This window comes from Corvus brachyrhynchos, unplaced genomic scaffold (genome assembly GCF_000691975.1).
Source record: "Corvus brachyrhynchos isolate BGI_N302 unplaced genomic scaffold, ASM69197v1 scaffold221, whole genome shotgun sequence".
In the NCBI taxonomy this organism is placed as follows: Eukaryota; Metazoa; Chordata; class Aves; order Passeriformes; family Corvidae; genus Corvus; species Corvus brachyrhynchos.
In genome coordinates this window covers 1-26,073 of record NW_008236622.1, presented here as the reverse complement: position 1 = coordinate 26,073, position 26,073 = coordinate 1, and the positions used below count along the sequence as shown (strand labels likewise).

General features: G+C 40.7%; 1 protein-coding gene across 1 annotated transcript; it reads right to left on the bottom strand.

Annotated features, from left to right (window-relative positions):
• Positions 1–3,151: 3,151 nt before the first annotated feature.
• LOC103624842 (zonadhesin) lies at positions 3,152–26,067 on the bottom strand. Its single transcript, XM_017726405.1, has 24 exons — positions 26,035–26,067; positions 24,475–24,722; positions 24,024–24,201; positions 23,411–23,519; positions 22,814–22,908; positions 22,036–22,212; positions 19,699–19,901; positions 19,258–19,402; positions 18,253–18,497; positions 17,451–17,615; positions 16,890–17,014; positions 15,896–16,164; positions 14,527–14,735; positions 13,922–14,063; positions 12,397–12,647; positions 11,666–11,795; positions 10,460–10,625; positions 8,421–8,597; positions 6,787–6,917; positions 5,691–5,890; positions 4,629–4,767; positions 4,201–4,329; positions 3,736–3,847; positions 3,152–3,386 (listed from the first exon to the last, which is right to left on the bottom strand). Exons 2-24 carry the CDS (start codon positions 24,652–24,654, stop codon positions 3,230–3,232), a joined length of 3,834 nt encoding a protein of 1,277 aa, XP_017581894.1. The 5' UTR covers positions 24,655–24,722; positions 26,035–26,067; the 3' UTR covers positions 3,152–3,229.
• Positions 26,068–26,073: the final 6 nt, after the last annotated feature.

Below are 26,073 nucleotides of genomic sequence, written 5' to 3'. Positions count from 1 at the left end.
CCCCCCCGGCAGCCTGGAGGGGGCCGCATCCCGCGGGCAAACGCCCGCTCGCATCCCCCGAGCTCCGCTCACCCCAGGGCCTGTCCCGCTGTTGTCGTGGCCTCTCCCGGCCCGCTGCTCCCGCTATGAATAACAAGAAGACGGCGCTTGCGCGGATTCTGCCGGGCTCACTGGCGACGCTGACCGAGCGCTGTCCCGAGCCGTCCGCATCCCTTCCATCCCATCCCGTGCCACCGCCCTCCGCCTTCTCCCTCCCACCTCCCCTCCCATGCGGAGGCTGTCCTCCCGAGATTGTTTCCAAATCCACTCGTTTAGTGAGAAATCCGATCCTGCCCCCGAGGAAGACAGAGCACTGCCACTTTCCTGGAGTGGTGCCGCTCCCTGAGCCCCTCCAGGTGCGGAGGGACTCCTGTCCTGCTCGACCGAGCGGTGAGCGAGCATCCCTCACTAGGAAACCTTTCGAGAGAAAAATGAGGTTGTGCCGTTCTAATTCTTCACTGTGATGAAAAACAAAGGAGCTGGAGCTCGGAGTGAAATAATTTTAGGGTGAAGAGATTTCTAGGATATATTTTTATGACGTGGCCTGGCCATTTCCTTCAGGACATCAGAGAAATATCATGATTGTGCCCAGCAAGGGTCCTGGTCCAAGAGATGAGCACAGCTGAGCCCATATAGCCATTTCCTTGACTGGTGCTGGAGAGTGTGATAAAACTAACAACAAAACTGTCCTCTGGGGGAGTTGCACTAAGCAGTGTATTTAAAGCCTTACATTTCAAAAGTCAGGTGAGCAAGCTGGTTGATTTAAAAGATGAGAGCAGTGGAAGATTTATCATCTTTCTGTCTTCCAGTGACATGAAATTGTTCAGTCAGTGGAGCATTGAATGGCAGTTCTGCTTTCTGTATCATCCCCTTCTTTAAGTCTGAGCTACTTGCAAAGCTTTGCACTGGAAATTGAATCACCAAGGCAATTCTTGTAGTATTGGGGGGAAAAAAAAAAAAAGCATATACACGGAAACCCAGAAATCTGCTTCACCTGGGTGCAGCAGGGTCCTGTTTCTTGGGGGAGCCTGAGTTGGGATCTTGCGGGGCAGGGACTGGCCTCTTCTCCCACCGAGTGCAAAGGGAGGTGAGTGTGATCAGCACTGCTCGGCAGTCACTGAATCACGCTGTAACAGGCACAAGAGTGCAATAGGAACTGCCACTGAACAGGCAGCAAAGATGGTATTATAAACACAGTGAAATTCCAGCATAAAGTTGACAGTTCATTTGTGGACGAGTAGGTCTCTCTCGCTGATTCATTTTCATTGTGTAATGAGGTTGAAAGGCCCTTTTTGTTCATACCCTTTCCAAAATAGCTGTGGCCTGTGTGTAGGGACAGCTGGTGTGTTCTTGAATGGAACAGAATAACCTAACTCACAGTGGAGACTGCAAATACTTCTCTGGCTAACATGAGTTTATGGATACAAAGGAAAGGAGAAAGGGTAAGTAAATAATAACCAGCATTACAGTAGAAACAACAGCAAGCCCTCTTAAGGAAACCCTCCTGTCCAACCATCCAGGACCCACTCTGGCAGTCACACTTGCTCCGCTTGAGGCCCCATCAGAGCCCCCCGAGGTGCCCCCCTGTACACCTCACACTCACACAATCACACAAAGTCTTCTTAACCTACTCAGCCCCAGGTTTCCCATAGCACAGTCTAAACATCTGGATCCTTAAAATAAATTAATCGTGGTGCAACAACAAAACAATAGCTTGAGCTGGGTGCCTCCCCGGAGGGACCCAAAACAAAAGAAACCCTGTGGATTTTATACCCTCGCAGTCTGGGGTCCTCAGCTCCTGCTGTGTCTCTGAGTGTCTGTTCATGTGGCTGTGTCACAGGTCCCCGTGCCCTTTGTTATGTAAAGACACCAGTTCAGTCAGGCTTTGCCACCCAGAGGTCAATCTGCATCTCACACTGCAGTTGCACACTGAGATACTTGTACTATACATCTTCCTCAACAATCAGAAAGTAACCTGCAATGAACTGGAAAAGCACCAGAAAAATTTTTCATGGTGCTTTACATCTCAAAGCTTCACTCATAGCCCTGGTGATCCATTCTGGGCTTGGACAAGGCTCAGGCAATGCTTCAGTTCCTGAGCTTTGTGAGTGGTCTGTCATGGGGTGGGTCTCACACACAGCATGTTACTAGGCATTGCTGCAAACGCCTTTAGTCTCCTGATGTAGAGGACTCCTTAGTATGGTTTGGGGCTGAGTTGATGCAGAGCTCCTCTCACATTCATCAGTGTGGCAGCTTCTGAGTTTGTGAAGACCCCAAGGAGAGTTTATGACAGGATCTTATTCTTCAGAAAGTTTTTGTTAAGTTATGTTCTTGCTTAGCCCCCACAGGCTGGGGACTGATGACAAGCCTACTTCTTGTTCCCTCCACTCTAAGGGCATAATGGGGGTTATCCTTTTCAGTACAGCTGTCCGCGGGTCAGCTCAGTGTCTTGTTTCTTTCTCTCCCCAGCTGGACATGCCTTGCCAGAAAAGGAGTAAAGAACTGTGTCCATGTCAGTCAACTAATCCCCTCCCCATGGAAGGATTTGGGTAAGATCTCATGAAGACCTGCCTGGGATGCTATAATTAGTTCATAGAATCATGGAATGGTTTGGGTTGGAAGGGACCTAAAGGTCATCCAGTTCCAACCCCCTGCCATGGGCAGGGACACCTTTCATTAGACCAGATTGCTCAAAGCTCCATCCAACCTGGCCCTGAACATTTCCAGGGACAGGGTATCCACAACTTCTCTGGACAACCCATTCAAGTACCTCACTGCCCTCACAGTAAGGAATTTCTTTCTAAAATCTAACCTAAACCTACTTTCTGATGTCTAACCTAAACCTACTCTCTTTCAGTTTGAATTCTAACCACATCAGTCTATGGTTTGTACATCTCTCAGAGTTGTGTATGTGATGTTGTGCAGCACACTTGTGCCGTCAAGGTCTGTCTGGACTTTGTGTTTCTCAAACAGCCTTTGAAGACAACTGACAGAGCCTCTTCTGTCAGTTAGAACAATTTGGGCCTACAATGTGAGATCTGGGAGATATTTTAAATGAACAATTTCAAAGGTTTTCAACAAACACAATGATAAATTTATTATGATTTCTTCTCAAAGTATTAGAAATAATTAAAATACAAGACTAAAAAGACTAAAAAGTATGACAAATGAATAGGAATAATATTGTTAACTATAGGTATGTATTTGGGGATTCATTTTGATCAAATGCACTGTTCACAATGCAGCCATAATCTTGCTCACGTACTCTGGCATCCAATTTTTCCGTGGGCCATTCGTTCAAAGAAGAATCCCTTGTTACTGTAACTGTATCCGCCTTTCTCTTCCTTCTGTACAATGGAAAAAAAAAAAAGAACAGCAACCTATTTATATTTCTAGTCTTATTTATAGTGAGAGATCAAACAATGCTGTGAGCATGAATGGAACTGGGTTTTGGAGAAGCTAGAGTTTTATGATAAGTGATGCATATGCCCTGTGTATAAGAAATGACATATGTTCATTCCTGACAAAAAACCAAAAAAAGGTAAGTTTACCCTCACATTCCTCAGAAGAGATACGGAATGCTGTGGCTCCTTTCTGCTCTTGCAAGTATGTAACTGATGGGAGTTTTGAGGTTCACAGGTGCTAAAAGAGGTGTCTTTACTTTGCTGGATGTAACAAAGCTGGGAAAAGCCTTACCTGAACAGGTACACTGTAGAGGAGATGAGAATGACAATAACAGCTACACCTGCCACAGCTCCAATGACGATGGCAATTGTGTGGTCTGAATCCTCTGTGTCAGGGTCTTCAGCTGAAGAACAAACAAGAGCCCTGTCACTGAAAGCTAACCATGCTGTGAAGAGAAGTGGTTTTTCTCCACTCTTGCCTGTCTGTTTGGTTTGTACTGTGTTCTCTGTGGCTTTCTGGAGTGATGTCAGATCCAGGTCCTGTGTGCTGTACCAAGCCCTGCTGTCCTGTTTTCTGGTATCTCTCCACTGGACTTCTGGCCCTCCTTTCTGCTTGGATGACCACAGGCTCTCACCCACTGGGGTACTAACTTATATAATGAAAATGAAGAGCAAGCTCAGTCTTCTCCATAATTACACCCATTTTTGAAAGTGGTGGGTGTAACCCAGACAGGGAAATACAAAATAGTTTTATTACCTATTTTTTCAGCCTCGCAGTTTGGTCCGGTGTAGAGTTCAGAACATTCACAGAAGTGGAGGGAGGTGCTGTTGGTAGTTTCAGAGCAAATGCCATCATTCTTACAAGGATTTGGCATACATGGGCCACCTGGGAAAAAAGGAGAAACACTTGACTCTCAGATAATCCAACCCTGAAGAGAACTGTTCTTGTTTAGATTACACTGACTCCTAATGCTGCACATCCCCTGTATTTTAGCATATTACTTGTATCTGACAACATGGATAAGGGAAAGAAATACTCTTTCTCCAGTGAAACATCGGAGCAAGATCCCTTGCATGGTTTTCTTCTGTACACTCTCTCTTGTAACTATCCCTAATCCAGTGATGTCCTTTAAAGTAGGTCAAGACTTCATAGCAACAAAGACAATGTGATAGTGGTTGACTCACTCCTGTAGCATCCACGACTGTAGTTTGAAATGCCACAGATTTCACCAGACCCACACACTTCGTCAGAGCAGAAAACAGTGGAGCTTTCTGTGCACTGGCATTTCTGAGAACAGTCATCAGTGGTGAACATTTCTCCAATCTGGAAGAACAGGAGTTAGATGTTAAAAAACATCAAATAAAATCAGCCAGAAAAATCATGAATGTAGCACTGGGGCCCTCACTGTACTCTTTCCAATACTTTCCTGATGAATGACAATAGGGCAGATTGGTTTTTCATTAAGTGGTTTGTGAAAAAAAAAGAAAGAAAGCAGCTTACTAATGCAGCTCTTTGAAACTTGAGGATAGCCCAAGAAAGAAAGGAAAAGAAGAGTTTGGGGCATGAGATCCTAGCCCCAGGCAGGGTACATGTGCAACCAAAAATGGTCAACTGTTGCTGAAGATGAGTGGCAGATGAATCACATCATACCTCCAAGGCAATATGGAAATGCTAGCTGCCATTTTTCTTAAAAGTGCCACCTATCAATGGTAAATCTGTACCGGCTTAGGCCTTTTTTTGTACCAAATCTTTAGTGGTAAACCAGAAATCTAATGAAATAATGAAGATGTTGTATCCTGCAGTGACAGTGGAGGGTTCTCCTCAGAATCCAGCTTTGCTCAAAGCTTTCTTCATGTCCTACCCAACTCTACGGACTCTCAACCCTGCCTATACCACTCTTCACTGAGAGGAGCAGGGCCACAGTGACGCACGGAATTTTGCTGTAACTGGTGTGTTGTAAACTTTAGAGCCTGTGAGTGTAATAAAGGTCAAGAACTAACATGAGTTTATCACATACTTTCTCCAAGTGTTTCCCTTAGATTGGCAGGCAGAGTTTCTGAGGGAGACCAAGAGATCTTGACCTCTCTTGCCTTTCTCCAGAAACCAGAATTTTATCAAACAGTTGCTCTTTGTTTCTAATGTTTCTAATGCAAAATTACATGCTGAGAATTATGAGGAGATGGTCAAAATAACTAACGGGAGAAAATAGTGCTGTGGGAGCTGTCTGACCCACAGAGAGACTGTACCTCATAGTATTTGTTAAGGTATGTGCAGCCACACTCTTTGTAAGGCACACAGTCAAAGCCACTAAGAACATAACCAGGGAGGCATTCACAGCCTTCAACACAGGGTGATTCACACTCAGAGGGGCTGGTCAGGTCGTTGCAGGATGCTGGGCATGCAGACATGCATGAGCTGTACTTGCTGTTGGCAGGACATGATATACCTGTGAAAATAAGGAGTCCAGTTATACCGGGCTGCAGTATATTAGTGAGTTACAGAATTGCCTTTCTGATCCATTTTGTAGGAGGCAATATGATGAACACACACACACTCACAGATGTGCATACATCTGTAGTAGTACTGAACTGTAAGTGAAGCACTCCAAAGTCAGGAAATGCATCATCAAAGCTGTTTGTATACTGTGCTGTCATTCCTGGTGTACACTGATCTCAAAACCACTTCTCACACATTCAGGGCTGCCATCCCTTCAAGTGCCAGAGCTGTTCCACAACTTTGGGAAATGTTTTCTGTGTTTCACCAGAAATACAAAGTCATCTAAGCATAGCAGACACAGGGAAAGTATGGTTTGATTAATCTCCAAAATTAAAAAAAAAAAAAAAAAAGAGGATAAATATGTTTGAAATGATTGTAAGTTTTATTTCATAATTTTTTAGTCTGAAAAGTTTTGAGTTTTCAGTTGAATCTTTTTTTTAATCTTGAAATTTCACAGGCAAAAAAGATAACTAGTATGTTTTGTAGATTTAAAGAGAGTTTGAAATGAAATGTTTTGCCTTCCGATTTGTAGCTTGTGATGGTCTCCAAAATTTAAACTTTTTGTCCTATTGGGAATGGGGACACCTTTCACTCATGAAACTTCTGATGGGAGCTGACAGCTCTGATTTCCTAAGTATCTTTCTAAGGTGAGGTTTAAATGCAAAGGTCAGCATAGGACACAGAAGAGAGGCCAGCAAAGCAAACGTTCTTAATGGTGAAGAGTGAGTGAAGTGTGAATCAATATGTTTTTTACTTCCTGAGAAGATGTGATATAGGAAAAGATTTAAACTTCAGATTTTAAGAGTCCTGTAGGTAGAATCCCTGCTTTCTGTTTCCTGTGCTTACCACAGTCTGTCTGTTGCCTCCAGCCATCCATGCTGACTCCTTGCTGCTGACAAGCCAGCACATATTCCTCCAGACTGCGACACAAGGTAGCAACCTCATCTCCTTCCACACACATATCGAACAGGCAGCTCCTATGTGCAACATGAGAAAACGGTAATTCCCAGCACATTTGTTAGTGGTTGTTTTCATTTGCTTTTCTGCCTCACTCTGAGTTAGTTTTGTTTTCCAGTATCTGGGTGACAGGAAACAGGATTAAAAGACACCCCAAGCACATGAATGGGAAGATCAGGTCATTTGTTGTGCAGCTGCTGCTGCTATGTGAGGTGTCCATATAGAGTCATAGCATCATTAAAGCTGTAAAAGGCCTCTAAGATCATTGAGCCCAACCTTTAACCTAACACTGCCAGGTCCACCACTAGACCATGGCCTAAATTGAAAATTTTCCTCATATGCAATCTAAGCCTCCCTTGGACCAAGCAATAAACAGTTGCCTGACTTAAGACAGTAAGTTCTTCTTTGCTCTCTGCTTTTGTTTTGGGCTACTTCTTGCTTATAGAGCACTTTTTAGTGCTGCTAAGTCTTACATCTGAACTACACACTTTTTTCAATACATGGATAACCTCCCCTGTCCATGTGCCTTGAATGTTGACACTGAATTCTGTTTTATCCAGTGTCTGTTTGCCAGTGCTACCTTCTCAGTTTTGCTCATCATTTGAATATTCACGGCCTGATTTTCAGAGGCATTGAGAGCCATGATGAATGGAATCTGCAAATATGCAGCATCTCAGAAAAATCAGGGCACCACCAAGCAGGTAGAACAGGCTGTCCTACTAGTATATTATATATATATTGAAGCCAGTGGTCCACTTTATCTGGCTTGAGATACTGTAACATTCTTCTCACAGATAAGAGGGACTTTGGGGTGGGCATTACCTGTCTTAAAACATTAGGCACAACTACATAACTAAAGAAAACTGGCAGCTACTTGGCAAATTTGTGTCTGATGATGGATGAATGATGAGTGATGAATATGGGGACAAATACAGCTCAGAATTAGGTATGTAGGAATTGTATATGTAGGAGGCAGAGCAACCTTGAAACACAGCAGAGGGAACTTTCTTGAAGATACCAAGTTAGTTGCTCTTAACTAATCTGTTTTTTGTACTTCTCCATGAAAAATTCAAAAAGTGTCACTGACAGCTTCAGCCTTTGGCTATGGCATGACACAGGTTTGATGAAGCTAGAACTGCTACCCAATAGACCCAGGTGCTAAATTCTCACTGAATGTGGATGAGAACTGTAAGCACATTGGAAATTCCAGGCTACAGGGATAATGCCTAACACTGCTGCTTTATCTGTGTAGGAAAAGAGGAAAGCTGCTTTGTAGAGATAACAGAGAAGGGAAACTCTCAATAGAGGAAAGAAAGAGAATCACAACTATTTTAAAATAAATAAGGGTATGTAAATATATAGATACTGGAATCACTTGGTCCAGTTCTACAAAGACACTTACTATCCGCAGCTCCTGTTAATACCCTGGAGACTGCAGATGACTGAAGATAGTTCTTGTCAGAAACTATTTGCCAAAATGATTTTGCAAATGGAGAGAACAACTGTCTGCAGTAGACACTTACGTGAAATAGAAATCTGGTTGGACTGCAGAATGACATTTGGTAAAAGGGCCATTTAAGTCAGTCAGGATCCGACATCTTGAAGTTGTGTTTTGCTGCTCCAGCTGATTTTCATTGCAGCCTTGGAAAAGTCCTGGATCTGGTTCCTCCTCAGATTCATTTTCTGAGTTGATATCTCGTCTGTAAATGAAGTCATTATGAAATCAGTGTTCTGTGTACATCTAGCATTCATGGTACTACTCTCTGAGTAACACTGCAAGAATACTTCTGCCTTGTGTAACTGTAAGCTTATTTCTCTTTCACGTTTTCTCCTGAGTAGGAAGGAGATATAGCAAATCAAAGATGTACTGGAACACTTCCTACCATCTCAGAGATTCATGGATATTTAAAGTAAACAGGATATCTGTAGTTATCTCTTTGGAAATTCTGCGTGATACATGTTTCATCCATTGCCTCCTCCATCCAATCTATTCAACAAAATTTGAATGTTAGTCAGAAGGGTGCAGCTGGAATAAAGCCCTGTTTCTTGGACATATGTTCACTTTCACTGAACAACGGGCTGCATGCCTGCAATGCCAGAATTCTCCTACGGGCCAGCCTCCATATCCCCTTTATGCTCAACACTGCCCCATATACTGTTTTCTGCTATTCTGGCAGGCAAATTTTGCAGCCAAAATATATCCTGACTGCTAATATAGTTCCATTTACTTTCTGAAAAAGCAATGTGTTAGTGGCTAAGCAATTTCCAAAGGGCTTTCAAAGCAATAGGAAGGAAAGGGAAGGGAAAAGGGAAAAGGGAAAAGGGAAAAGGGAAAAGGGAAAAGGGAAAAGGGAAAAGGGAAAAGGGAAAGGAAAGGAAAGGAAAGGAAAGGAAAGGAAAGGAAAGGAAAGGAAAGGAAAGGAAAGGAAAGGAAAGGAAAGGAAAGGAAAGGAAAGGAAAGGAAAGGAAAGGAAAGGAAAGGAAAGGAAAGGAAAGGAAAGGAAAGGAAAGGAAAGGAAAGGAAAGGAAAGGAAAGGAAAGGAAAGGAAAGGAAAGGAAAGGAAAGGAAAGGAAAGGAAAGGAAAGGAAAGGAAAGGAAAGGAAAGGAAAGGAAAGGAAAGGAAAGGAAAGGAAAGGAAAGGAAAGGAAAGGAAAGGAAAGGAAAGGAAAGGAAAGGAAAGGAAAGGAAAGGAAAGGAAAGGAAAGGAAAGGAAAGGAAAGGAAAGGAAAGGAAAGGAAAGGAAAGGAAAGGAAAGGAAAGGAAAGGAAAGGAAAGGAAAGGAAAGGAAAGGAAAGGAAAGGAAAGGAAAGGAAAGGAAAGGAAAGGAAAGGAAAGGAAAGGAAAGGAAAGGAAAGGAAAGGAAAGGAAAGGAAAGGAAAGGAAAGGAAAGGAAAGGAAAGGAAAGGAAAGGAAAGGAAAGGAAAGGAAAGGAAAGGAAAGGAAAGGAAAGGAAAGGAAAGGAAAGGAAAGCCTTTTTCGAAGTTGTGTAATTAGCACAGAATGTTCCTGACCCCAAATATCATGCTCATGTACAGTCAAAAGAATGTCCTTACTTTTTGTGTACTGGTAGAAAAAAAATAGATAGCTATGAAAGCAAGAAAACCAGACTCTTCAAGAACCTTTTCTGGAAGGAACTGTGAATTTATGTTGATGGATTTCAAAGCTACCTTCATATTCCAGAGGAAAGACTAACATTGAATCAGGATTTGCACTCACTCAGACCCATTCAGCACAACATGTATTTATCTTTGCAAGGAACCATGAGCTTGCCAAAAATGTTATTCATCCCTGTGCTCTAACAGTTGTAATGGCTGTGACTCCAAAGAGGGAAACTGAACTGGACTGATGCACTGACAGTTCAGGCCTCTTTTGGCCAGATAGAAGGGCACTGATGGTTCACCTTAGTGATGAACAGGAAAAGTCACTACACAAAAAAAAAGGGAAGAAGAAAGATGAGACAGAAAAAGGACAGTGTAGTTATTCCTAGAGGTTAACTACGGCTTAATTCACTCACTTCTAGTGGCAGTGCTTGCTGTGGATATTAAATAGCAAATCAAGTACCTGAGACGAGAGCTTCTTTTCAGAGGAACTTTCCAGCTTTCACCAAATACATTCACATTCCTCACCCAAACACCATCTGGATTTGTGAAGTCATTTCTGTATCTCCCATCAAAGTCTCCACACAAGCCTTCCACTCTGCTTCTGTAGGTGGTAGCCAGCTTTATGTCTAGGGAAAGTCAGAAGGCAAAAAAGCTGTGACACAGAAATTTTTGTCACCGAGTGTATGGAAGAGGTGGAAATCAATGCCAAGTGCCACATGTCATGATTCAGATTGAAGCTGGTAATGTTACATGGGCTTAAGACGTAGCATATGAGCACAGACCTGAACATAGCTGTTCATACATGTATTCACAGTTTCTGTGCTCTGCAACATGAATCATGATAAAAAGCAATTTCTTGCAAGTTTTTATATAACATGACATCACTGCCTGGGTGCTTTTAGTGCACGCTGCTTACTGCTTTGCAACAAACTGAATGCATCACCCACTTTTTGCCCTTCACTTACAATCCACTTGATCATTGAGAAACAGAATTTCTATAGACAGACATTTGCTTTCTGCAGTTGGAATTTCAGGGTTTGGAATGATGGCCATGTAAATAAATAGCCTGGCACTTTCACCATACACTCAGAAATACTATAGCTATATAGCTATAGTTGTAAATCAGGACTAACTCTGCTTTGAACAGAGGAGGTAATGTGTGTCCAGCTTACATGAGTGACTTGTGTATATGCCTTGCAAAAGTCCTGACAAACACTAAAGAATGGGATTATCTGGAGTAGGCTTGAGAGGAAGTATGCAAAATTATATACTCACAGTGTATAGCTTCAGGATCGCAGTCCTATGACTCTTGTGACTGGGTTAAGACTTCACCCCATCATCCCAATTAGCAATTTAAAGTGATTCGCTTTTGTTTTTATCACTCAGACCTTACTTAACATGAAAAAAATATATGACAGTCTGACTCTACATCTCATTTCTCCTAAGTTCAGTGGGATCCAGAGGGAGAAATGCCAGTTTTATGGCTTTTTCTGGTTCATGAGAAACACTTTTTATTGTTGTTTTCTGGTATTTCATATCCCATAGGACCATAAGCTCAAAGGGTGAAGATTTCAAGTTTCGCCATGGGTTTAAACCTCCTCTGGAATGCAAACATTTTTGGGGTCAGTGCATAAATATTTCTGCACAGTCTTTTAGTATCACTTACCTGCATTTTGATTGCCATCAAAGCTCAGGTATAAGCCAAAATCTGTCTCCAGGTAAATTCTTGTTGTCCTCTGATATATACGAATACCTTCATGAGGCCGAACAGGGGGCCTCACCCTCACACCATCCAACTAACAAGGAAAGAAAAAATTAAAGTTCAATATATATAGGCCAAATTAAAATCTGGTTTCAGTACAGGTCAATGCTACAATTGAATACTCTGGTTTTATGATAAATATATCAGATAATTTAAGAGCATTTATTTTTTTAAGTTAACAAAATCATGAATTGTGGAAAGTGATCTGAACACAGTACTTCATATCATCCTAAGAAATTTCTAGTATTGAGCTAAAAATGTAATAGCAGCTATATATACTTTTACACTCCAATAAGGAGAAAGAAAATTAAATTATCCTATCATAAAACAAACCTTTCCTTACCACTGATAAAAATTTGTGTGGCTTTATTGTAAGCCTTGGGATATTTGGGGTTTCATTGATAAAAATATATTTATTAATTTATTTGTTTGAAGTAGAATTGTATCTTTCATAGCTATGGAGAAAAAAGACTCCACACAACTGAAAATCTCATTTGCAGTTGCCTCATAGCACTGATGTAATAATACAGTTCTCTGTCATACTCTAATTCTTCAAAAAAGAAGTCCATTACTCAAAGGTGTTTTACTCTAAGGGAGGGCCTTTCTTTGTGCTCTGCAGTCAGGGAGAGACTTACCAGAACCTGCTTGTTCTGTCTGAATCGCACTGTGTGGTTGTAAACATTGATGAGCATCTCTTTCAGGTAAGTAATGTGTCGACTTCCACGTAAAGGATAGTTCATGCCTTCAATGCTGAACTGTGTCAGAGTGTCAGGTAAGTCAGGGATGGTCTGAGCCAGAATATACGTGTATTTCCCTTGAAAGTGGTGCACCAGTCCATCGAAGGTGACGTAGTGTGGGTCGCCCATGACCTGGCATCTCCCAAAACCTGAAAGGGAAGAGCTTCATTACTCTCCAGTCTAAATATGCATGTGCCAGACCCCATGCATGGATTGGTTTAAAATGTTAGATAAAAATGGTTGCTGCTAGCATGCAGGTCTGAAAGTAAAGATGGGTGCTCAGGCTTCACTCTAGTGAATGGACACTCAGATGGAGAGGTGGGCAGAGAAACTCATTCCTCTGCTGAGAACCACTGTGAGCCAGCTGAGCTGAAGCAGAACATTAGGGTTTATAGAATTTATTGAGACTAAGTTGTGCACATTAGCCCTCTGCAGAGGAATAACTGCCACAAGCACAGCTTGAAGTGGCCTCACGAGAGATGTTGTTTTCATAACCTCTGCCATGTGTTGTTACAAATTTGAAAAGCAATGTTTAGTTTTGCTGTCATTGATTTCTGGTGAGGTTACTAAACTGATCATTGGGTTTACCAGACCTAACAATCAGATACAGTGACTATCATCTCTGTATTCTCCTTAATCACTGAACACAGAGTAAACGTTTATGCCAGGAGCAAGGCATAGCAAGGCTATCCTTAAAATTGCTGGGGCACCTCTTCTAAGATATATTGCCAAAATGTAGCAGGGGAACACTGGATTTGCCTTATGCTTTTGTGTTGATCCTCAATACAGTAGGACTGATGCCATGCTATTCTTCAAAACTGAAGTGTAGGGACGCTATGCAACAAGCTCTCTCCTAATCAACCCAGCCTCCCTAGAGAATATGAGATTAACTTTGCCTAGCCAACACAAATGTTGAATGAAAAGCACCCAAGTCCTCTGACTGACCTATGACCTATCTGTCCAGATCTGCTCTGTCCTGGTTTTGCTTATTGGTTTTTGGTTTTTTTTTTTTTGTTTTTTTGTTTGTTTGTTTTTTTCTGTTTTCAAATCAACATGAAATGGAAAAAACAGGGTAATTGTGATAGGATTCCCAAACTGAGTTTTGGGTTCAGTAGACGCAGTGTGAATTTTTAAAAAAAAATTTATTCAAACTAGTCAGAATGAACTGTCAAATTTCTAGATATAAGTAAATTATATCCAGGTATCCATTTCCCTCTACAAATTCTCTGTATGGAATAGGAACCTTCTGTTATGAGAACTGAGGCCTTTTTGTATTCAGTAACATGTTGTCAACAACACAGTCAGAGTTGCCTTCTTTCCCCATGAAAGAGTGGAATAGCCATGAAAGAAAGAATGGACACCCACATCCTCCTCCTTCTGAAGCCCTCAAGTGAACCCCATGTGAAGACCTGCTTGCACATACCTGTTGGATTGCACTTGTGTTTTCCATCTTTGATCACGCAGGTTTCTCTAGAATCACAGCTATAGCTCTTACAGCTGATGACACCATTCTTCTGGCACTGGCATCTTTTGGTGCAGTGTGGAGTTATCCATGTCTCCCCAGCCTGGACACAAGTTGTGTTAATAATACGTTATCAAGGTGCTCAGCTTTGCAGTGCAATGGAAGTTCAATAGCCAAGGGTGTGGACAATAGCTAGGCGCAACCTTGTCCAGTTGGCAATTCCACAACTGCTTAAGTGTAGTTTTGCCAAGAGCCTGGGAGAGGGGATCTCAGCCCATTTATCTTACTGTCCTCAACATGAGAATTTGAACACAAAACCGGACTAGGACAGACTGCCTGAATAACTGATCAATTGACTGGTTTCAAATAGGCCTCAGTTTTGGCCTCAGGTGCAAGCTTCTATATCTCCAAATACCCAAGCCTGCAGCTTTCACTAATCAGATGAAAAGTGTTTAGGAGGTAGACCCTGAAGTCTTTGATCTCTCTCTCTCTTTCATATTAAGATGGATAGGAAACCAATTTTCTACAGGTTTTGAAGTCAGAGATTTGCTCCACAAACTACTTACACTGTAGTAATTGTTGTCATCATCCCTGCAGCCACAACTGCTGAGAGGCACACAGTTGCCATTACTGAGCACATAATTATCATCACATTCACAGCCCTCTGTGCAGTCTTCTGTCTTCTCACAAAGGGAAGAGGCAAAAATGTCACTGCATGTTGACGGGCAGGGAGAGACACAGTCTTTGTAGTGGCTGTGGGACGGGCAGGGCAATGCTGCGTGGAAGAACAGAGCCGGCGTTATTAAATACGTTTAAAAGTGCCCTGCAAACACTGAAAGCTACACTTTGGCCTATGAAATGGTAGTACAGAACTGCCTTTTGATAGCTGATTTTGATCATCAGCTGGTTTTTATTTAAAAAAAAAACCAACAAAAAACAAACCAAAGAATGCTATCTGGAACTGCTTATTCAGTTTTATTACAGGTATGACTGAACCACCTGGCACAAGATTATCTGGATTCAGTATTCCAGTTCAGCTGCAAACGCCTCTTTGGGCACTGCTAGAAATGACACCCTGAAAGGCAAATTCCTTAAAATATTCAGCTCTCCATTGATGCAAATCAGGTGCAAATTTAGCTTAACTACAGATGTGCAAGAGCAGCAGATATGCATTGTCAGACTGCAGGTTCATCTAGCTCTAAACCCTATTTCTGCCAGTGCCTAGACATGCATAATGTACAGTTCAAGAAACAGTGTAACATGATGAAAGGTTTGTTAGTCCAGTATTTTCCTTCACTCACGGCAAGGAGGAAACTAGGTATTTCAGATCTATTAAACATTGATCTGACTTGGTTTTTAACCAGTTAACTATTTTGTCCTCCACAACATTATGTGATAATCCCACAATATAATACTAAATTGTAAAAAAACTGCCACAGATAAAACCCCACTACATGAGCTGTACTAATTTTTACATAATTTGGTTGTAGCTTTGTTGAACAGGTGGTGTGAGGCACACACCGTGGAAATTAATCTGAGAACAGAGTCTGTAATAAACAACTGGGCAAATTGACAGTTTTCGTTCAAATCACAGTGAGTAGCATTGAGCCCAGTCCCCTAACACAGTATCCCTCTTTCTTTCAGTCTTCTGGTTATACTATTTCTTCATTTTAGGCTCACTACAATATCTCATTTGGTTACTGATACCATTCTCACTCCAAGCTCATATCCATAACTTGTCTAGTTCTGGGTTATCTCTGGGTTTATCTGAACCTGAACACAGTTCAGTGCAGCAATGGAATCATGATAGTAGAATTGCATTTTGGAGAATTTAGATTTAATTTTCTTTTACATAACTTTTTCACCTAATTCTGCTAAGTTTCTCCTGCTATCATTCATTCAGGTTTCAGTTTTTTCACTTGCTTGTGTACTTACGACAGAATGTACTATTTCTCCATTTAATGGTGATTCCATGATTCTTGCAGGTGTCAACATAGACTTGAACTATGTCACAGAGAGCAGACTTCATACCATCATACTGGCACATATCATAGATGCAGATCTCTATGAAGTCGTCAGGGTTGACTAGACTATGGCATACTTTGAATTTGTCTGATTTTAGAACGTTGCACTGTCCTTCAATGACTTGTTTATTCTCAGCAGTGCAAGGAGGATTATCATCTTCTCTTAAGTCTGGCAAACAACTGCAAGAAAGCAATGGACACAGGCTGCTATAAGACAGACTGAAATTGAAAAGTTTGTTTCCACTGAAAAGTAGAAAAGACTGGAGACTATGACTTCCTTCTGTCAATGAATGAAAGACTCGGCAGAAGTAGACTTGCTTGACAACCACCACACTGTGTCTGACACTTGCTACTCTCATTGAAATTGAACCTGATTAGAGGATTGACTTCACAGCTTGACCTTGGGTCTGTCTCATCACAGCAAATTTCTGTGGTGAACTTGACTGAGCCTGGCTGACCTTGGCTTCCATCCATGGGGCTTCCCTGCTTGCCTCGCTCATGTAGAGTGGGATGGACCTCGGATGGTGAGGCCATTGTTTTCTCAGCCATGTTGTCACATATGGCTCCCTGTCTGCCAGGGAGCAGCTGGCCCTCACCATTCCCCAGCACCATCATCCTGCTCTGGGTGTTACCAGTGTAAAATAAACAGAGTCCACACTGGACTGCCCCAAAGACTCATTCCCCAAGTGTGTACGTAGGCCCATAGAACATAGGTAGGTCCATAGCTGTGGTTTCCCTCTGGCCTGTGCAGTGTTTTCCTGTGGGGAATAGCTTCAAATTCAAGAAGAAAAAGGTCTCATGTATGTTGGTTATAGGTTACGAAGTAGCAAAGAGTCAAAACAATTTAAAACAATTCACTGTTTCCTGAAGTAAGATGGGAGGTATGAAAATTATTTAACATTTACCCCTTATCACTGTCTTTCTCCACTTCCCAGCTATTTCCAAACTGTGGGGCAGTGACAACTGTACCATTGGTCAAGGACAGATCATCTTCACGATTACCATTGAAATTACCACACATGCCATGCACCTGCAGATGGAAAAGAACCGTATTTTAAGCATGACCTCTTTGCATCAACTTCCCCAATAACTTCTTATTTGTTGCCTGTGAAATAATGTGACCAAATCACCAACAATAACCAATCCCATACCAGACATTTCAGACATTCTGACTGCACCCATGGAGAAACAAAACAGAGTTTGCAGTAAGTCTGTGATTCCCTAAGGTTTCAAGCTGCTATTTCTCTAAGTTAGAAGTATTCCCCATGACAGGTAATTTTCTTTAACTTTCCCCTTGGAACACAAAGAAATTGTTGTAAAGAGAAAAAAAATAGAAAGGAAAACAATTATGTTTTACAATACAGCAAAAGATGCAATAGCAAAACACAGGAATAAAAGGAACTAGAAGTAAATGCACAAAGCAGCGCTTTTGAAACAACTCCAGATATTTGTATACTAAACCTTACCTGTGAGAAATAAGAGCGTGGGAGGGTGATCTCCAGATGGTGATTGCCGTCATATTTCACTATCACACCAAAGTCGGTTTCCACTACTATAAATCTGCCAACATTTCCAATGGATACCCCTTGCAGTCGGTTCTGCACTGGAGTGTAGACTCTCTCATTGTCCAGCTGGAGAGATGTGTCATTTGTCAGTATGGACATTCTTCCATGAAAGCTCACAATCTATATTCCTAGCAGTGCTGAAGATTTCTCTGTGACAATTTTAGCTGTTTACATTTCCACCATTGCATATTCCAGCTATGGGTGGCAGGAATCAGCCTTTTAGCTGAGGAGGGCTGGGCAGGATTCATATCCTCTGCTTTTAACAGGGAGCTAGAAAGATCCCTGGTAGTGAGCAAGGCCTTTCTCACCTATGGGGTAGATTACCTGCCTCCAGTATTGCCATGGCTCCCCATGTTATTTTAGACTGATGCATTATGCCTTGCTCACTGTAGGTGACTGGGTTGATAAAAGCCGTTGAAGTAGGGAGTCCCACAGTCTAATTCAGGGAACAATTCCCCAGTATGGAGGCCCTGGGTTTAATCTCCAAGATATGGACAATAAAACAGTAAGCCCAAACCAGAAGCCTTGGGAACTAGTGAGAAATTTTATTTCCTCATGACATCCATTTAATGGAGGTGCCCACAAGTATTAAGCATATGTATACATATTCTTTAGGAAATGTGAAGATCCTTTTTCCTACAGCTACTCTAAGTGAGCGAATTTTAAGATACTTCTTGCCACAATAAAGAGCACCACCACCTACCAGGATTCCTTTGTTTTTCTGAAGGGTGATTCGTACACCATGCACATCTATGTAGACTTCTTTCAGGTATGTGGCCCCTCTTAGTCCTCTGTCTTCATTCTTGCCAAGTATGGTTATAGGAATGACATTGGTGGCAGTGTTGACAACCTCAACCAAAGTGTAGGTGCAGGTTCCCACGAAAGTGTACTTCATTCCATCAAAAGTGAAATAATGGGGATCTCCTACCACTTGACATGTGGCTTGACCTGAAGGTGAAAAAACTATTTAAGAATTTTGTACTGGATTTCACCATGGACTCAGCTGACCAAAGCAATTTGCTTTAGTGTAGCAACCTCATCCTGATCATTATTATGTGGCCAAACTTCCACAGAGGCATCTCACCTTCATGCCAGTAACATTTATTTGGAAATAAGAAGTTTCCAGAAAGCATCTCCTAAATTTAATTTGCAAATTATATACAGAATGACAACTTGGCAGCAAATTTCTATATTACTTGGCAGCAACCATTTCTATATGCTGTTGAAGCTATGATTTATAGTATAGTTGAGAGTAATACAGAGTTTTTCTACTTATCTATATAAAAATACATTATTAACTGTATAAATATAGATGTAAATATAAAAGTAAATAAAATTACATATATATACATCAATACATAATGCACTTATCATTACGCAGGCCCACAGAAATACAATTCTCACAGAAATGCAACCAAATTTAAAGCTTGCAGCACTTGTGATGTGGGACTTGAATTTTCATTATCAGGACAAATAGAATCCAAGCAGCCTTGCAGACTTTTGGGCAGCATCAGTTTTTGCTGATATTCACTACAACAGGAGGCATCTGTGCTTGCAAGACAGAACATCATGCATTTTCATCTCAGCACTGGCAGCAGTCAGTTGGGACTTCTTTACTATCACATATGAAAAGATATTTATAATAAAGCTAGAAGAAGAGGGTCTAATTATGGAATTGACATTGGGGTGATTTTCAGGCAGGACTTACCATTGGAATGACAGCCCAGCACACCATCCTGAATACTGCACTCCTCTTGGACTCCACATTCCCAGGATTTGCACTCAATGGTGTTATTTGCCTTGCACGTGCAGCGCTCAGTGCAGGGATAACGGGTGAACCAGCTTTCGTTCAGCTATGTGGAAAAATAGAATGTAGCAGCATATATTATAAGATAAATGGGAAGGTAAAACCATAAGGGAAAATCATATTACTACTGTTAGAATGCGCAAGATATATGGTCATTTGGGCAATTGCAGCCACACATGGATCAAGAAAGCTGACAAAGTAAGTCTATTTTGAAATTATTAATGGTGTAAATATGAATTGTGTCATGTTATTAACATGTTTTTTTCCCTCACTGTGATAACGAATGAGATCCCTTGGTTTTGGTTTTTTCCTTTTTTTCTTTAAATGTCTGAGGTGACTTGCCTGGTGATACTGGTTTTTTTCATCAATACAACCACAGTTGCTTTCTGGCACACATTTGTCTCCACTCAAAACGTAGCCTTCCTTACAGAAGCAACCTTCCACTGGCAAAGAACTGCAGGAATCAGTTGCTGAGATGTTCAAACAGGTAGAGGGACACCTAGTACCACAGCTCTTGTAGATGCTGCCTCCAGGACAGGACATTGCTAAATGAAGAGAAAAAATAAGATCACTCAAAAGGGCAATCCTAATAAAAGTTTTCCTGGTTTTTTCACTGTTTTCTCTTGAAAATATACAAAATGGCCGTTAGAAAGTCTGACAGGAGAGTGCTGAGTACAAAGAAATTTCTTGCTGAGGGAGATGGATGGCTTCTGATAGAGGTGGGCAAGACACGTGGGCACCCCTTGTGCTTCCCCTCACAAGTCAAATGTTGCAGGCTCTGTTGAGGGTAGGTCTGATGTGATCACACATGACTAATTGTGCTTGGTTCAGCAAACTTTTTTCTGCTGATTTAAAGGTGTAAAGTGACCCAGTTAAGGAAATAGAAGAATCTTTTGCCATACCAGCTGGTATATCCCCATTACTGTAGTTACTATTTGAACACCTGCCATGTATTCCAAAATAGAACTAAAAATCACACTCTGTCTTTCACTGAGTCTCCTTGAGAACAATATACTTTCACACCCCTCAGCTTATGGTAGAATTGGGCTTCTATCACTCAAAACATGGTCCCCAGGGATAACATTACATTTTACAGAAATCCCAAAGTATTTGTCCATTTCTGTCATCTAAAAAAACACAGGAAAACATGGGTTTGGCTGGATTTTCTTATAAATCACTACATATGACTCTCATTTATTTCTGTCCCTACAACACGGTCTCTTAGTCCTGTGTGACAATTACAGCCAACATCTCCAGTCATCTATCCAGACTTCCATCCCTCGGTCAGGATCTTAATTGAGTTTTTATTTGAATCACTGATGAAAAGAGCACTCAAGAGTCAATCTTTCTAATGTCACTGAGTTTTCTCTATTACTAAAATCAAGCCATAGATATTTAGGTCCTGGCCTATGGCCTCAGACTATGGAGTCTGGATGTCCACAGCCTTAATCTGATTTGGAGGGTTAGAAGCTTATTTCTTCCTCTGTCTTCTTTTTATATATGAATTCTCTGTGCTCTGTCCTTTCAGAGCTGACTTACTGGGTGCTTTATCACAATGATTCTTTTTCCAAACTGACCAGCTCCTAGAACCTGTCCATTTTTTTATGGTTTATTTTAAATGCAGAGCTAATTGTTGATCATATCAAAAAAAAAAAAAAAAAAAAAAAAAAAAAAAAAAAAAAAAAAAAAAAGAAAGAAAAGAAAAAGAAAAAAGGTGCAGAGCTGCAGAAGGTAGTCCAGTGGTAACTGGTATAATAAAAATTAGTATAAGACAAAAAAAGCATAGAAAACAATTGTGGTTTATTTAAGTATGGTTGACCTTTAGAGGACTTATTTTTTTCTCTCCAGGTGTGTAGTTTGTGGACTTAAATGTCCTTTGGAAGATGCTGCTCAGAGAAGTTGTGGATGTCCCATTCCTGGAATTATTCAAGATGAGGTTGGATGGGACTTTGAGCAAGTTTTAATGTTTTAATGGAATGTGTCTATGCCCATGGCAGGGGCATTGGAACTAGATGATATTTAAGGTCCCTTCCAACCCAAACCATTCTACGATCCTATGATTGTATGTCTGGCAAGCAGGAAGGTGTCCAGTGTTGCTTAAAATCAGCACCAGCGGAACCCCTGGAAAGCTTTATTCTAAGAAATATTTCATTATATTAAATTTACCATAAGGTCATTCTGAAGAGAATTAATTGAGAGATAAGTGATAATACTCAATTTCTTTGCTTTAGAGAGAAATAGAGCACTTCCTAGAAACAGCTGCTTTTCAAGGTCACTTTTTTTTTTTAACCAAAAGCCATTGATAAGCATGTTTTATGGAGGACTACCAGCTCCACTTACTTTGAGGATGGTAGATTTTCACTGAAGCAAAGGGACTGATTTCTCCAATGCAGAAGCTCACATAAGACACAGTTGAATGTAATCAGACTTTTCCAAGAAACTAATAGCAAATTATAAACATTATAGAACTTCAAGGATTTAATCTGCATGTATCCTAATGTTCTCAAAAATTAGTGGTTTATACAAATCTTGGAATAGTTCTGAATCTGAAGCAGGCTCAAGACATTATAAAAGACAAACTATACTCAGAACATTACGTAAAATGAAATAACATGCATGGAAAAGATAGAGAACAATGAAGTTAAAATTCAGAATAGATATTTATATCACAACACTCACGGCAAAGAGTAGCATTCCTCCACTCTATACATATCCCAGCATTGACACACGATTCAGCATAGGCCTGCAGTCCATAGCATAAGGATGTTGCCTGTCCCCCAGTGAAACATACGTCATAAACACAGTTTTCAAAGAAATTCTGTGGAGGCACCTTGGTGTGACAGTCCTTGAAGATTCCTGTGTAAAACAAGAAGGATATATAGAAGGATAGAAAAACCCACTGCAATGTTAAGACTGTGACCACCATGTATTTTCTTTCACAGCAAACACATTGTGAGTGTTCCAGGCTGTGTTAAATAAGTTAATCCAGTATTTGAAATGGATACAAGATGCAAAATATGAGAATGGGCTCTCTGGATCAGGTTTTCTTCTTTTTGCATGATTGATACAACATAGCTTAAATAAATCAAGCTTTGCTGCCCAGGCAAATCACTAATTCTACAACTATAGGGACCATATACAGAATTTCAGATAAACTATCTATAATACACACACTGACAGTGCCCTCTGAACTATTTCTTTTAGCAAGCAAACTGATGCTGCCCAGACCAGCTATGGTTCCCTGCACATGTTCTCAGATAAAATTCATGGACACATTGGCACTGTCTGAACAGATGACATATCCTGACCAGGCACCTATGGGTTTTACGTTGGCCATTCACACTGGAGGTTTTATATGCTTCCAATATGAGCTCAGAAAAAGAGACTATACAGAAGGGACAAAACAAGCTAGACCATGCTCCATCACATGGCTCACAGAGATCTACCAACACACTACCTGTTGGGTCTGTGATCATGCCACATGCTGTGTTTTTCTCCGCTTCACTCTCCAACACAGGATCACATTGCTCTTCTGTCCCACCACTGGAGCATCTGGGGAAAGCAAGCAAATCAAACGTGTGTCACAACTCTTACTATCAGATTTTCAGTGGAAAATTAATATATGTCAACCCTGCACAAAAGAGTGCATTTTATTTCAGTCACAAGACTTTATCCAGCTTCTTTGTAAAGCTGATGTCAGCCCTCTCACTGAATGGACTCCTTTTTTGATCCCTTCTGGGTGATTCAAAGGCTTATTCTTAGCTGAAAAAAGAAGAGCTATGGGATCCAAACAGTTATGGTTTCCAATTAGGGAACTGGACTGATGTACCATCCCCCCTCACACTCAACAGACAGTTCCTGCTTTGGAAAATGAGACTTAAAGGAGAGAAGCCCTAATATCATTCTCTGGTTTATGTAAAAGTGCAGCTCCCTACTTCTAATGGGCAGCTGGAAGATGTAGAATGGTACTGGATGAAAAAGCGAGTGAGTAGAAGAACATTTGATTTTAAGAGTTTGCTCAGCAAATGCCATGTGAATAAATTATTATACATACATGGTGTTATTCTGAGGCACAAGCCAGCTTTCTCCAAGATCAGTGGAACCGCTTGCAGTGTCGCCATTGGGCTTTATATTGTCATCATTTGGATCACCATTATAATTACCTGTGAGGGTAAAAAGAGATTTATGGGACACATGAAGTTCAGACCTGTAGGAAAAACCTAGGTTTCTGGCTGTAAAATAAATTAAAATGAGATGGGGAGAATATATATGTAACATCAGTCTGTACTGGGCAAAATTAGAGCAGAATTGTGTTCTGATGACTGACAAGAGCTGCTCTCAGGCACTCGAAGCAGGAAGTCTGTAAGTTCCTATGTAACTAGATTACATGGCATCCAAGAAAAAACTTATCTAAAAGAAACCCTACTCATTTTCTGGCATCCTACATGTAGAATGTTGGACTAAAAATTAAACAGTGCTATTTGCACAGTTATATTCCTAGGTAGATTTACTGCTTTGAAAGTGTGAAAAACCCATGAAGGGGTAATTGAACTAGGAAGCTTCAGATGATCCAAACCAAAGAATAATCAGAAACTCACAAGACAAACTACTCTTGTAATTTCTACATGCTAAGAAAAAAAGTTTAAGTAATTACCAGCACCACTTACCACAGAGGCCACAGAGCAAACCACTGTAATTAGAGGGCACAGAGACTTCTGCGTAATGATTTCCATCATATCTCACCCACAGCCCAAAGTCAGTTTCCAGTAGAACATATCCACCACTGCTTTGAATACTGATCTTCTTTTCCATAAATACAGGCAGGTTCATTCTGCGACCATTCACCTGTACAGCAAGTTGTAAAAGTTAGTGTATGGCTGCTGGGACTCCTACAACTTCCAGCAGCTAGTACAGATTACTGAAAGATAGGATCTTGTGCATAAGGAAACTGGAATTCATTAGAGAATATCTGAGCAAGTTTGTTGGAGATCTCATTAAAAGAGGTAGATACTATTAATAAAAAGACAAAGTTTCGTTATAAACTCTACAGAGGTAATGTTTAATTATCTGCATGTCAGTTAAAAATTATATATATCTTTTAAATAGGTATTTTCTTACATTCACTTTCTTGTTTTTCAGAAGAGAAATCTGATTGTCATAGACTTCCACATGCACTGACTTCACGTAAGAGACTTTGGTGTTGGCTCCTCTGTGCTCATTTGTTGTGGACACATCAAAGTATGGAAGACTCTCAGAGACAGTGCATACTTTGGAGAGGGTATAAGTGCAATTTCCCATGAAATTATGGACTTTGTGGTCAAAAGTGTTATAATGTGGATCCCCAGAGGCGCTGCAGGAAGCACGACCTGTGAAGAAAGGGAAAGTCCCTCTGAGTCTCCACCTCTTGCAGCTGCTTGGTTCCCAGTTTGCTTGTTTTACTTTGTATTTGTTGCTCAGATATAATAGTGATGAGATCAGTCAATAGCCCTCCAAAGGCCAACCCAGCCTTCTATCTTTGGACCCACAAAGAATCTGTACTCTTGTGTATCAGAAATCTGTGCTAGAGGTTGATGAGGAAAGTTGGGTAAAAGGCATTATTAAGACATCATTATACAAAGTGAAGCAGTGAGTTTTTAGTGTCCAGATCAGAAAGGCTATTTCTGACTAAATAGGAAGAATTTATTCAAAAACTTTACAGGGCTGGTTAGCCAGAATAGACTGCTGCACTATCAACTGTCTGGGTTTCAGTACTCACATCACTTATGGGACTTAAATTGAGTATTGCATTCACAAGATGTTCTTTACACACTCAAAAAAAATAGTAAATAGCCAGTGCTAATATGTACAAATGGAGGTACACTGTGTATACATTTACATGTGAGGCCTGGGTAATATTTTGAATGCTGATAATTTTGAAGGAAAAAACTTCCCATCACCTCTTAGCAGAGTTGAGCCTGAAAGTTCCTCATGGTATTTACTAACAACAACAAAAAATAAGGAAAAGAGGTCCTTAATCTTTGCTTTTCAATGCCATGTTAAGGTATAGTTACGTTTAGGGATGTATCTACATGTCAACCTTAACTCCTTACAAAGAAAGACATACTTAAAAATTACCAAGAAAAGCAGAAGAAATCTAAACTGAGTAGGTGAGCCAGGACCCTCTTGTACTTAAGCAGATACATATAGACATCAGTGATTAAAACTGGAGTAAGCCAGCTATTAAAAGTTACCTAAACTGACAGTTTAGTACATATCCTATATAATAAACTAGTCTTTCCCAGGAAAATATAATTGGATTATATCCCAAATAAAAAAAAAAATTGGAAATTAAATTAAATTTTAAAATATACAGACAATAACATCTGTATAACAGGTGAAAATTTGCCACACAAAAGAATAATTTTAATATATATGGACATGGCAATAAATAGTATGTGCGATAACTATCATATGTCTGGTCTACTCTTAAAAAAACAGCACTGTGGCAGAAGAGACCCATTGGAAGATGTATATAGTTAGAAGTGAGAAAAACTCCCAGAAGAGATGTTCCAAAAGTGTGATAAGCAAGGAAAAGCTCTGACCCTCCAGTATAAAAACTATGTCACTTGGCTATGGGACCAGGATTCAGAAGACAGGGAAGTTCTAAAAGGCAGTAAGAGAGATGGGAAACAATGGTACCTGAGCTGGGAGTGGGTCTGGTTGGTGAGGTGGTGAGTA

What these genes read in the sequence shown, in the direction of transcription:
- LOC103624842 (XM_017726405.1), bottom strand. Translation starts at nt 24,654, where the DNA reads ATGGGAAATTGCACTTATACCCTCTCCAAAGTATGCACTGTCTCTGAG. An exon ending in GCTGGGCTGTCATTCCAATG is followed by an intron (nt 18,498 to 19,257) that starts GTAAGTCCTGCC and finishes TTTCACCTTCAG; the next exon opens with GTCAAGCCACATGTCAAGTG. An exon ending in ACCTTAACAAATACTATGAG is followed by an intron (nt 4,768 to 5,690) that starts GTACAGTCTCTC and finishes CTGTTCTTCCAG; the next exon opens with ATTGGAGAAATGTTCACCAC.